Raw genomic sequence first — 12356 nt, forward strand, 5'->3', positions numbered from 1 at the left:
TGTTACTTGTTCATCCGAGTAAGATAAACTTTTTATATGTACTGTCCGGAGGAGGAGAAGGGGCAGGAAGACATGGCTTAGTTCAGTTTTTCAGAGTTCAATTATAGGGAAAAGAAGAAAGGAAGAAAACAGACAGATGCTCTCCAAAGAAGTAATAAAGTAAAAATCACTTCACTGGCCTGATTTTAGGTGCATGCATTGGCAAGATTACCCCTCTAGATGCCTGAACCAAGGCAGGTTGCCTAGCAGCCTCTGCCCCAAGCAGCAGTCAGCTGGGCACCACAAAACCCTACATTATTTCTCCCAGAGGCCCACAGCCCAGAATTCCTTTTTATTCCATGTGACTTATTTAATTCTCTCCCTCTCGGTGTTTTAGGACTACTTGAGAACTCTAGTGTGGTCAGAAAAGGAATACTTTCTTATTATCCTTAGAGGAAGTCTGGATGTTTGCTCCAAACTGACTTCTTGGTTCTGTCTCCCAGCCACTGCTGGGTGTTTAACTTGATAAACAGGCTTTTCACTATAGTGTTGTTAATCCTATAAACCTTAGTCTAAACTGCTCTGAGTTGAAAATGCTAGACCTCGAGAAGCTTTTAATAGTTAAGTATGCAGGACTTCAAAATAGTTTACCATCGGATGACTGAATTCTGGTGTTTGCATCCATACCGTGGAGCAAGTAAAACAAAAAAACAGATCATTCAGGTATCTCTTATATACAGATAACAGTATGACTTTAGAGGAGAGTTTCTAGACCTTTTGGGCCAGACACTTCTTTGTTGACTGGGGCTGTCTTGTGCATCATAGTACATTTAGCAGCATCCCTGGCTTTCACCAACTAGATGCCAAATAGTACCCTTCCCTAGTGGTGAAAACCAAAATTGTCTTCAGAATGTCCGCTGGGGAACAGTATTGCCCTAGTGGAGAATCGCTGTGCTTCTAAAGCCTGGCTGCCCTTTAGAATCATCTGGGAAGCTCCCCATCCTCCACCCCGTCCCCACTTACCCAAACACCAGGTCCCAGACCCTACCTTCCATCTAGAATTTATGATACCTTTGTCGTGGAGTAAGGCCTAGGCCTCTCCTGGTTTTGGTGGTGGTGTATTAAGTTGTTTGTTTTTAAGCTGATTCTAATTGCACCACATTTGAGAAACACCCCTTGGGCTCAGAATTCCTTGAGTAGTTTTCATTGGTTATCTAGCATTGAAATCTCAAGTTACTTGAATTCTTTGGACTTTCTTATCTTGAACTAGAAAAAGAGATGGACTAGATAATTTCTGCTTTTAACTTAGGAAATAATACCTACTTATTTTTATAGCCCTTTGGATATGTTTTCTTACAACATGTTTTAGTAACAGGAAGATGATTGTTTTATCAACACCTCATGTTGTTCCTCACTTTTATCTCTTCCTTTTGCTTTTCTCTGTAATAATGATTTAATAAACTAAAATATTAGGTGCTTAATTTTACCAGACTGTCGTCATTCACTTTATAGATTACAGCCAAACTGAACCCTATGATAGCTCTCCAGGAGGGCTAGATGTAGTATTGCAGGTCTTTTATTTGTTAGGTAATTCAGTAAATTGAGTGCATATCATGCACAAGGCAGACCTTATCTCATGAAACATAATTAGCACCAAGAGCAGTGATTTTCACATGTGAGTACTGTTAGGTAGAAATGTTCCCCATGTCTAAAATATTTTGTTTTGGAGAAGAGCAGTTGGGGGGATGGTGGAAGTTGCCAACTAATGAAAAGGCCTGTATAGTGTAAGTTAGTCCTGTCCCTTCAAATCAGGGAAATACTAATAATAATAGCTTCCACTTATTTAGTGCTTGCTTTTGAGCAGGTAAGCACAATAACTGTGTGAAGTTTAATGATTTACAGATAAGGAAGCTGACTTAGAAAAGACTTAGAAAAGGTTTGGTAACCTAACCAGATTACATATGGCTAGAAATTGACCAACCTAGGATTTGAGGCTAGCTCATTTTATTGCAGATCTGGGCTCTGAACTACTGCTTCCCACATAAAGGTGTTCCACTGTCCTTAATTTATTCCTGATCTTATCCAGATAAATCACCTCCCTAATTCAAGTGGATTTCAGTGAGTTGTTAGAATTAAATTGAGATAATATATGAGAAATTTCCTAGCCCAGTGCCTAATACATAGTAATGCTCTCTCGATAATGTGAGTTTCCTAAAATGTATTGTTCTTTTTTTCTTAATTTTTTTTTGTTGTTGTTGTACGCGAGCCTCTCACTGTTGTGGCCTCTCCCATTGCGGAGCACAGGCTCCGGACGTGCAGGCTCAGTGGCCATGGCTCACAGGCCCAGCCGCTCCGTGGCATGTGGGATCTACCCGGACTGGGGCACGAACCCGTGTGCCCTGCATCGGCAGACGGACTCTCAACCACTGCGCCACCAGGGAAGCCCTAAAATGTATTGTTCTTGAGTGTACCAGTATCTCAGTTTTGGTTTTTGCCTTTAAGCTTTGGTTGGAATTAAATTGCTCTCTGATTTCTCCTCCTGTTATCTAATGGATGCCAGCCTTTTCAACCAGGGATCAGAGAGAGAATTATACCCTTTAAAAAAATGAGTGACTATTTTCTCATTTCCCCTAAAGTTGGTAATACCATTCTAGATGCAGAGAAGTTAATTATATACAGTGGTTGCCTTAGGGCATTAAGGCTTAATTTTCTCTTGGAATCTCTGTTTAGAAGGTTATAGAATGCATCAAGTGGCTCTGCTAGAAGATTTTAGACCACATAATTTGAAGTATTAGTTTATCAGTATTACTCATAAGAATTATTAGAATATGGAAACGAGATAACCATGCTCAATCAAACACTGTAGAATGCATCTCAACAGGAAAGGAAATATATGAAACAAACTCTTTAAGTAAAAAGCTACCACTAAGGGGACTAGTTTTTATACGAAAGCACAAGGCTTAGATTTCTGATTTAGTGCACAATCTTGGAGGGGAAAGATATTGCTTTATAGTGTTCCATTTCATCAAAAATGTTCGTCTCGGGCTTCCCTGGTGGCGCAGTGGTTGAGAGTCCGCCTGCTGATGCAGGGGACACGGGTTCGTGACCCGGTCTGGGAAGGTCCCGTATGCGGCGGAGCGGCTGGGCCCGTGAGCCATGGCTGCTGAGCCTGCGCGTCCAGAGCCTGTGCTCCGCAACGGGAGAGGCCACAACAGTGAGAGGCCCGTGTACAGCAAAAAGAAAAAAAAAGAAAAAGAATGAAGAAAAATGTTCGTCTCTAGGAAAATGGAAACTGAAATGCATTTGCATTTTTAAAAGTGTTCCTTATTCCCCAAAATTCATTATAAATTTTTTCCAAGGGGTCACATTATTCATAAACAAATTTGAATAATGGTAGATTTATTCTAACATCCTTAAGAATTAAGCACCAGCTACAAGCATAATTGCTCTTGGCAAATCAGTGAGAATTGAGATTTTTATATATTTTCCACCTTTTTGGCCTTATATATACTGATTAGGTGCAGGGAATTCTCTTTTTCAAATCTACTTTTAGCCTTCAGGTTGCTCATAAACTGGTTTCAGTGAATTCATGTATACTTCAGATGAGTAGGGTTGATTTCTTAACCCTTAAATGTCCCTTTATTAAAAATTAAAACAAAGGTTTGATTGATACTATTAACTTATAAGAATAAATTGGTTTTTTCGGCTTTTGCAAGTTGGGAATATTGTTTAAATTATTGTAAAGTTGGAATGAGTTTATTATTTTTCTGAACCAGAAAGACTTCATTGGTTTGATAGTTAAGATGGAATTTTATATTTTTCTCTTTTAGATTGACTATTGCATTTTTTGCGCTCTCTGGGCTGGATATGTTGGACTCCTTAGATGTGGTGAACAAGGATGATATAATCGAGTGGATTTACTCCCTGCAGGTCCTTCCCACAGAAGACAGTGAGTGAGTTTTTAGCATTTTGTTTTTAGTGTGACTAGTTGTACCTGGCATAACATGTGTTGCACTCGGAAATCTTAGTATTTGTTCCTAAACTATTAACATATTTTATTCATCTGTGTTTTCCTTGTAACACTCCCTTTCTGTTCAAACACAGTGATGACCAAGTCTAGTTAGTCATTAATCTTTGGAGAGAACAATTTAGCGATGTCTAAGGTTGGATGGAGATTCACAGCTGTACACCATGCTGTGTTGCATATTTCCATGCTCAGACTGCTTGCTGAGCAGTATTGTAGTCCATATTTATGTTTGATTAGTTTTGTAGCATTCACTCTATTTTTCATTCCCAACCATTCTTTTTGTCTCTTCAGTGAAAAACTCGTTGCTGTCAAAAAGTTTCATTCCAATCTCTTGGCCATTTTTCCTCTATAAAGTTCCATTAGTATTTCTTTAATGGTTTCTTAGAGCTCTTATTTATACTTCAGTCATTTTTATGCTTCTTAAAACTTTATACATTTTTATCAATTAAATAAATTCTCAAAATTCATAAATTATTGATCAGCTAAATACACACAAGTTTTATAAACTCTGTTGTTCACTCCATTAAGTGTAAAATACCTAATATCTATTTAACTTATAAATGTTAGAAATTCTAACATTGAATTGAATTAGAGCAAGCAGATAAACTCACAGAAAATCATTTTTGTCTGTGGTCACTACTTACCTTTCTTTTAAGAGTCAGCATTTATAAATTAACTGTGTGGTTCATTGGTTGGAGTAATCATGTATAAATCTCACCCAGGTGAACTTTGGGGAAATAATAAGCTAAAGCTTTATTTAGAAATAAAATGCTTTGATCTGTTAGCAGATGCTGTTGGACATGGTTTGTGGCTTTCTACTTTATTGTTCTTGAAGTTTGTAGTTTGTTTTTTTTTTTTGCGGTATGCAGGCCTCACTGCTGTGGCCTCTCCCGTTGTGGAGCACAGGCTCCGGAGGCGCAGGCTCAGCGGCCATGGCTCACGGGCCCAGCTGCTCCGTGGCATGTGGGATCTTCCCGGACCGGGGCATGAACCTGTGTCCCCTGCATCGGCAGGCGGACTCTCTCAACCACTGCGCCACCGGGGAAGCCCTGTAGTATTTTTTAATACATAATTTAAAAATTCTGTGCCTGTTGATGAATTCTTGTTAAAAAATGATTAAGCATTTTTAGATCTATCAGAATTTTATTACATATCTAATCATTTTTCACCAACTACATGAAGCAGCATATATGATATATTGCTGAGTAGTTATAGATTCTAACATGTTGGTGAGTAGGATTTATTGAATGTTTTGCTAACAGTACTCTGCTAAACCTGTGGAGAGGGGCTGTGATAAATTACAAGATATGGTTCTCATTCCCTGAGAGCTTGTGGCTGCAGTGAGGTCACAGTTCTAGTCACCTACAAAATGGGAATAATTTGTGTTTTCCTTTTTTAATCAGGATTTTTTTTTCACTAGTTTAAGTGAAAGTCTGGAACTTTTAAAAAACTTAGATATTAGACAGATGTAAGGTAGTTTTGTTATAGATTATGTATAATTTTTATTTACTAAAAATACTTGTCCTAATCAAATTATACATTGTATTTTCTTAAATATATTTCACTGATTCAGATATGAAATTATACACTGTGGTACATAGGAAAGCTATTGTTATAAGTTTTTGTTAAAATATATATTATTTTTAAAATTATTTATGATAGTCATTTCCTTGGAATAAAATAGCTATTGTCTCTCTAGAAATGTAGGGACCATAGCATTTTAGTGAGAGACTCATGCTATAGGTTACAGTTACCAGAACACTAGTCACTTATTCACTATGCTTCCTACTTTCTGTCTTTTCTTATATTTTTATCTACCTTTAAGGACTGTTTGCCAGCTCCAGCTAATTAATATCCATATTCCTTTTGAAGCCTTCTTACTTTTCTCATTATTTGATCTTTTGTTGTGAGAGCTTTGCTGTTATCTGGACTTTCATATTATCCCTAATAATTGTGTTTGCTACATACTCACTAGAACGGCCAAAATGGAAAATATCAAATGTTGATGAGAATGTTGCACAACTGTAACTATTTTACAACTACTATTTAGCAGTATTTACTAAAACTGAACATATGTACATTCTATGAACCAGCAGTTCTACTCCCTAGCAGGTATCCAACAGAAATGAAAAAATGTATTCACCAAAAGATATGTACTAGAATGTTGATATCAGTATTTTTCACAGGAGTCCAGAGTAGGAATATACAAACTACCCATCATTGGTATAATAGATAAATGATATATTATAATTCACACAATGGAATAGTATACAGTAATGGGAAAGAACAATTTAGACCTACATGCAGAAATTTGGATGAATGTCACAAACATGTTTTGAGATAAAGAAGTATATAGTATATTATTCTATTAATACAAAGTGAAAATGTAGGTAAAACGAATCTGAGCTTTTGGGGCGTGACAAGAAGTAGGATGGGGCTTCTAGGTTGCTGGTCATGCACTTTTTCTTGAGCTGAGTGCTAGTTATACAGGTGAGTTTACTTTGCAGAAGTTCATTACTTGATGAAAGTTAACTTTGATGAAAGTTAAAAATTTTTTTGAATTAGGGTGTACTCACCATCTCTTAAGATCCATCAGAATTCTCTTTCCCATTGTACTTCCAACTACATGGACTTCATTGGATTGAAGCCCATTGCTAATTTTTAAATTTTTTTAGTCATTGTTGCTTAACTGTTGCTTAAAATATTTTTGCTTACATCTGAATTGTAAACTTCTGGAGGGCAGTGAATGCGTCAGTCTTACATTTCTTTTCCCTTTTGGTGCCTAGAGCATTTTTGTGTTATCAACAGTTGTTGGACTGCTAAATTACCTACACCTTTTCCTACTTTTCTTCTTTTCTCTATTTTCACGTTTAGCCTAGAGCGTCCTCTGGCTCCTCAAATATTTTCTCACTCATAAGACATTTGCAGACTGCATAGAACATGCTTTCTGTAACTCTTAGCTCTGTATTTGTCCTACTTTGTGGTATCACATAAAATCTTAGGGAATTTAAAAATCTTAAAAGTGTTAAACAAAACCCAGAGACCATAAAGGAAAAATTTGGTAAATTTGACTAAATAAATATTTTTAAATGTTATATAGGGAAAGATAAAGTTGGATAACTGATGGACTTGGAGGAGATTGTGCCAATATATATACCGGACAAAATATTAATATCCAAACTATAAGGAATTGTTAACGATAAAAAAAAGACACATTGCCATTTAGAAAATGACAAAATTTATGAATAGGTAGTTTGCAAAAGAAGTACAGATAGTCATTAAATACATGAAAAGAGGATTAATGGATACTAGAAGTTAGGGAGATGCAATAGAAACAAGGATGTTAACATTTTTTATCTAACAAATCAATTTAGCAAAAAGTTTTTAAAAGTTTGTAGGAATGTGGGAAAAAGAGCACTTTAATATTCTTTTGGTGGAAGTAAAAATTATTGCAGCCTTTGGAAGAGCATTTTAGCAGTGTAACTTTTTATCCTCACATATTCTTGTGTGTGTTGTAATTAGTTAAATAATGGCCCCCAAAATATATGCCCATCCAGAACCTCAGGATATGACCGTATTTGGAATAAGGGTCTTTGCAGGTATAATTAAGGTTAGGATCTCAAGATCAGTGACTAGTGTCCTTCCAAGAGAAAGGAGAGGGAGATTTGAGACACAGAGGGGAAGGCCATATGAAGGCAGATGCAGAGATTAGAGTGATGGGTCCCCATGGTAAGGAACATCAGGACTCCCCACAGCCACCCAGAAACTAAGAGGGGGCATAAAATGGATTTTCCCTTAGAGCCTCCAGAAGGAACCAACCCTGCTAACAACTTGATTTTGGACTTCTGGGCTCCAGAACTATGAGAGAATAAATTTCTGTTGTTTAAAGCCACCAGATTTATGGTAAGTTGTTACTAACCTCAGGAAACTAATACATGTGTGCAAAAATCTGTATAGAAGAATGTTTTGGCATTGTTTGTTACAGTAAGAAATTAGAAACAAAATAAATATCCACCAAAAGTGAAACAGTTAAATAAACTATGGTTCAGTAAAGAGTACAGCCCAGTAGTAAAGTGACTGAGGTAGATCTATATATGTACCGACATGAAACTGTTCATCAAATATAGTTAAATGATAAATGCCAACATGTATGTACAGGGGTGTTTTGTTTTACTGATCTATTAACATCAATGTATAGGAAAAACTCTGAAAGCGTGCATAGACAGTCTTTGTGGAGGGGGAAGTAGATGAAAACAGAGGTAGGGGATGGCAGGATAAGGTACTTCAGTTTTATTCTATATATCTGCATTGTTTGAATGCTTAGAATAAATATGTTTCTGTATTAAAATTCAACTTAAAAAACTTTAGCTTAATCGCTCTTCAAAACACAACAAAAATAAAAACTAAACCCATTTATATGATTATACACAAATATCCATATTTTGCTACTGGCAGAAGCAATGCTGTACATTATTTAATATTTTGTAATTTTCAGACATCATCAAATTTGTTCTTCTCCTAATCTGCCTTCCCCAGAAGTGGAGAAGAAAATGAGAGGCAGAGTGATTAAGAGACTTGCCCGAGGCCATACACAGATGCAAAGTAGTAGAGTCAGACTGAAATCCCTGGCTTCTGACTCCAGGCCCCAGTGCTGCTTTACTGGTGAAGTATATAGGGCCCTAGTGGAGACTATCATGAATGGAACTTAAGTACATTATGAATATTTAATCACAATTAACTCTGGCCTTCCACTTAATTCCAGGGTTGTAAAGACCCTGTGGTATCCTAGTAATAAGTGTGTGGTCAGACCATTGGAGAGTTGGGGCCCTTCTCATCAATATCAGGAAGTATTTAGGAAACACAAGGGATCAGGCTGGGAATTTTGTGTTACCCTCTCTGATCAGGGACACAACCAGAGAATTTTGGAACTAGAACCAAACAAGGAATATTATAGTCCATCATTTTACAAATGAGGATATTAAGATCCAGAGAGAGTAATGATTTGTCCACAGTCATATAGCTAGTTAATGCTAGGGGCAAAATTAGAATACAGTTTTCTGTTTCTAATTTTCAGTTTTTCTAATACTAGTCCCATGCAATAGATGCTCTGTTTATCATGTATGTTTTTCTGTAAGATATGGATTTTTTCATGAGAACTCTGAGGCTGTCTTATGGTGATAAAGGAAAATAAATATGTTATCTCTTCCATAACAGAGCTCATAAAATATTAGAATTAAGTGTTTGGAATTGTGGATAAGGTGGTTTAATATTAAAAGGTAAAATGTTTAATGATTTCAGTTTTTTAGTAGATTTCTCAATCAGCTTGTGCCTTTTTTTTTAACAACATGCTGAAAATGTAAGTATAGTTTCATGTGGCTAAATTGAGCATGTTGCAGATTTTAGAAATTATAGAGCACCTGTTTGGGAAGCATTGTAGATCAAGAACTTTTTGCAAAGATAGTCTCACAGTGGTTGGTCGGTTGATGTCCCCAATTGCCCCTAGTCACATGTCTGGTAGGCTGTACTACAGGTCTTTTCACAGTCCACCTGCAATTCCAAATAATCAGTTTACCATTTGGTTGGATGAAACACTATTAAATTTCTAATCTCTATGAGAGAAAATCTCCCACCTGCCTTCTGTTTAATTGCCCTGTTCTAAAACTAATCTGTGAAATTTAGAAAATAGATTTTAAAAAACCCACTTTTTAAATTATATAATATTTTATGTACCTTGTCTGGGTCTCTCTTGACATCCTGAAACAGTTATGTAAGGTGTGTCCTTTTACTAGGAAACCTTGTGTTTCTTGAGACCTGTGAGGAATTACTTCTATAGCCATAAAATATAAACGTCCATTTTTACATTAAATCACCACATTCCTCTCTTGAATTCTCTTTGCTTATTGCAAAAACCTAACATTCAAAATGAGAATTAGAAAGTTAAGAACATGACCAAAACAAGTTTTGAACTATATTTAAGCAGCATGACCACCATTAGTAATATGATATTTTAGCCCAAGAGTTGTCCTTTATTAGAAGCACCTAAATATAATTTTTAATGTATTTTTATTTTATCATTCACAATAAAATTTTCTCCTAAAAGAGGGGAAACACATTTTCTTATGAAAAGCAAAATAACTCTGCTGATTAAAATGTCTTTTTAAACTCATTAAAGTTTTACATTCTACGGGTTTATAATCATTTTCTTTGCTTTTTAGAGAATATCTAAATGCATTGTCTTTGTGATGCTTGACATATAATTGGTGTTTATTTGAGCTTAGTAGTAAAATCCTAGGTTGTAAATGAGATATGACGCAGTCATCAAGCAGGAGTCAGCCTTGTAGCTTAATAATTGACTTTCATGTGCAAGCATGCAGATAAAGGGATTGTTTTCCTTATGGTTGATAGCTAAACATGTTATATCCTCTAATAACACATCCCTCTACGTGCTCACACATAAATACACATATATGTATTATATCCATCTGCATATGCACATTTTTGCTATTTTCCTTTTCTTTCCATAGACCCAGTTTCATTTTTTTAAAGTAATCTGGGTTTTTTTGATACATAGCTATCTAGACTGCTTCCATAAAACAAGGAAACTAGTTTGACTTTATGTATGCATTCACCAAATCAGTGGTTCTCAATTCTGACTGTGTATCAGAAAGGGATTATTTTTCTTTCTTATATATGATTGTTCAGGCCCTACTGTGAGAGTTTTGATGTGGGCCGAGGTTAGGACCCAAGAGCATCTATATTTTTCCAAACTGTACTTGATTCTGTTGGTCAGCCAGATCACACTTTGTTTGCTTCGTTACTACTGAATAGGAACACTAGATGGCGCTATCTAAAAACCTCCAAAGAGGGTTTAAACTATCCTGAATTTGCATGCAGTTGTAAATTTGGAATAAATTACATGTTTATATTTTAATAATTATCGTGAATAGGTAAGCTTACTAGAATTATAAAAGAACGCACAATAGCCGACAAATCTTGACAGGAACCAGAAAGAATGGCCTAATGAATTTTTTAAGATGATGATATGTACTCCATTTTGAAAATGGAAGAAAAGGTATTTTTATTTTAAAGAAACTTTCCTTGATAAATTGTAACAGAAGCTGTTAATTTCCTCCTATTTCACTTTTGATAACATCTTATTAGCTCATGTTAAATGGTTACTATTTATTGAGCCTTAGTCACTGTGCTGAACACCATCTAAACATGCCCTTGAACCTTTAGAAGAACCCTGCTAAATATTGATTGTAGTATATTATTGTTCCTAGTTCAAAAATGGAGGGAACCAGCTCAGAGAGGTTGTTACTTGCCTATAGAACACAGTGCTAGCGAGAATAGGTTATTGAGTTTGATTCCAAGTGTCCATGCCACAGCTCCTAACTTTATGTGGTATTTTTGAGCATCAATATTTCTGCTACTTTTCAGAAAAGTTAATAATTTAAGTGATATAAAAACACAGAAATGAGCAAATAGAAATTCCATTCATTTATTTCTAAGGAAATAATTTCATTGAGAAACACATATTTATTAAACCCCTACTATATGTCAGCCTCTGTAAGGCTGACAGAGGCTAACTAAGTTACTTAGTTAGCCTAACTAACTTAGTGGGGGCTCCAGAAAGGCTTCCTAAGGGAAGTATAAACTCAGACCTGAAACATGGAATCAGAGCTTTCTTCCATCAAAAGTAGAAATAGGATTTGATTTTCATAGAAAACTATCAGCAAATCAGTAGCTTGAAAGGATAACGTTTAAAAAGGCAGTCTGAAGGAAATAAAACTGCTTGCAAAAATTTTAAGTCATAATAGGAAAACATTTTAGGCATCAGATCAAATATAGAGCCTAGGAAAATATACCTTTTGACGCTACCCCTCGCCCAATTAAAGATGGATTAAAACAAGTGACGATAAAAGGATAAAGGCACCCATGGCTTGGTAAGGAAGGGATAATTTAATTTTAGATTTTAAAAGTACAGTGTTACATCCAATTTGGAGTATTGGAAGGAGTATTAGGCAGAATTCTAAAGATGTTGCCCCCTCTCCCACCAAAATTCCTGTTCCCTGGTTATTTAATCAAACACTGAGTTCTACAGAATTTGCAGGTGAAGTTAAGGTTACTAATTAGCTGACCTTAAAATGTGGAGATTGTCGATGAGTGTTATACATACAGGCACAGTATAATCACATAAGCCCTTAGTAAAGAAGAAGGCAGAAGAGTCAGTCAGAGAACTGCAGATTAAAGAGGGAAAAAGAGAGATGCTGCAGAAGGGGAAGCCAGAGAGAGTCTAAGCATGAGGCAGATTTGAGCACCATTGCTGATTCTGAGATACAGGGGCCCA

The 12356-nt window shown here is 36.0% G+C and overlaps 1 protein-coding gene across 1 annotated transcript in view; it reads left to right on the plus strand.

The window, feature by feature from the left end:
- PGGT1B (protein geranylgeranyltransferase type I subunit beta) overlaps positions 1-12356 on the plus strand; it is a 56715-nt gene that overhangs the window by 4451 nt on the left and 39908 nt on the right. Inside the window, exon 2 of the mRNA XM_024743381.1 lies at positions 3810-3928. Coding sequence (XP_024599149.1) covers positions 3810-3928 — 119 coding nt within the window. The remainder of the gene's footprint in view (positions 1-3809; positions 3929-12356) is intronic.

This window comes from Neophocaena asiaeorientalis, unplaced genomic scaffold (assembly GCF_003031525.2).
Source record: "Neophocaena asiaeorientalis asiaeorientalis breed wild unplaced genomic scaffold, Neophocaena_asiaeorientalis_V1.1 scaffold26, whole genome shotgun sequence".
Classification (NCBI taxonomy): Eukaryota; Metazoa; Chordata; class Mammalia; order Artiodactyla; family Phocoenidae; genus Neophocaena; species Neophocaena asiaeorientalis.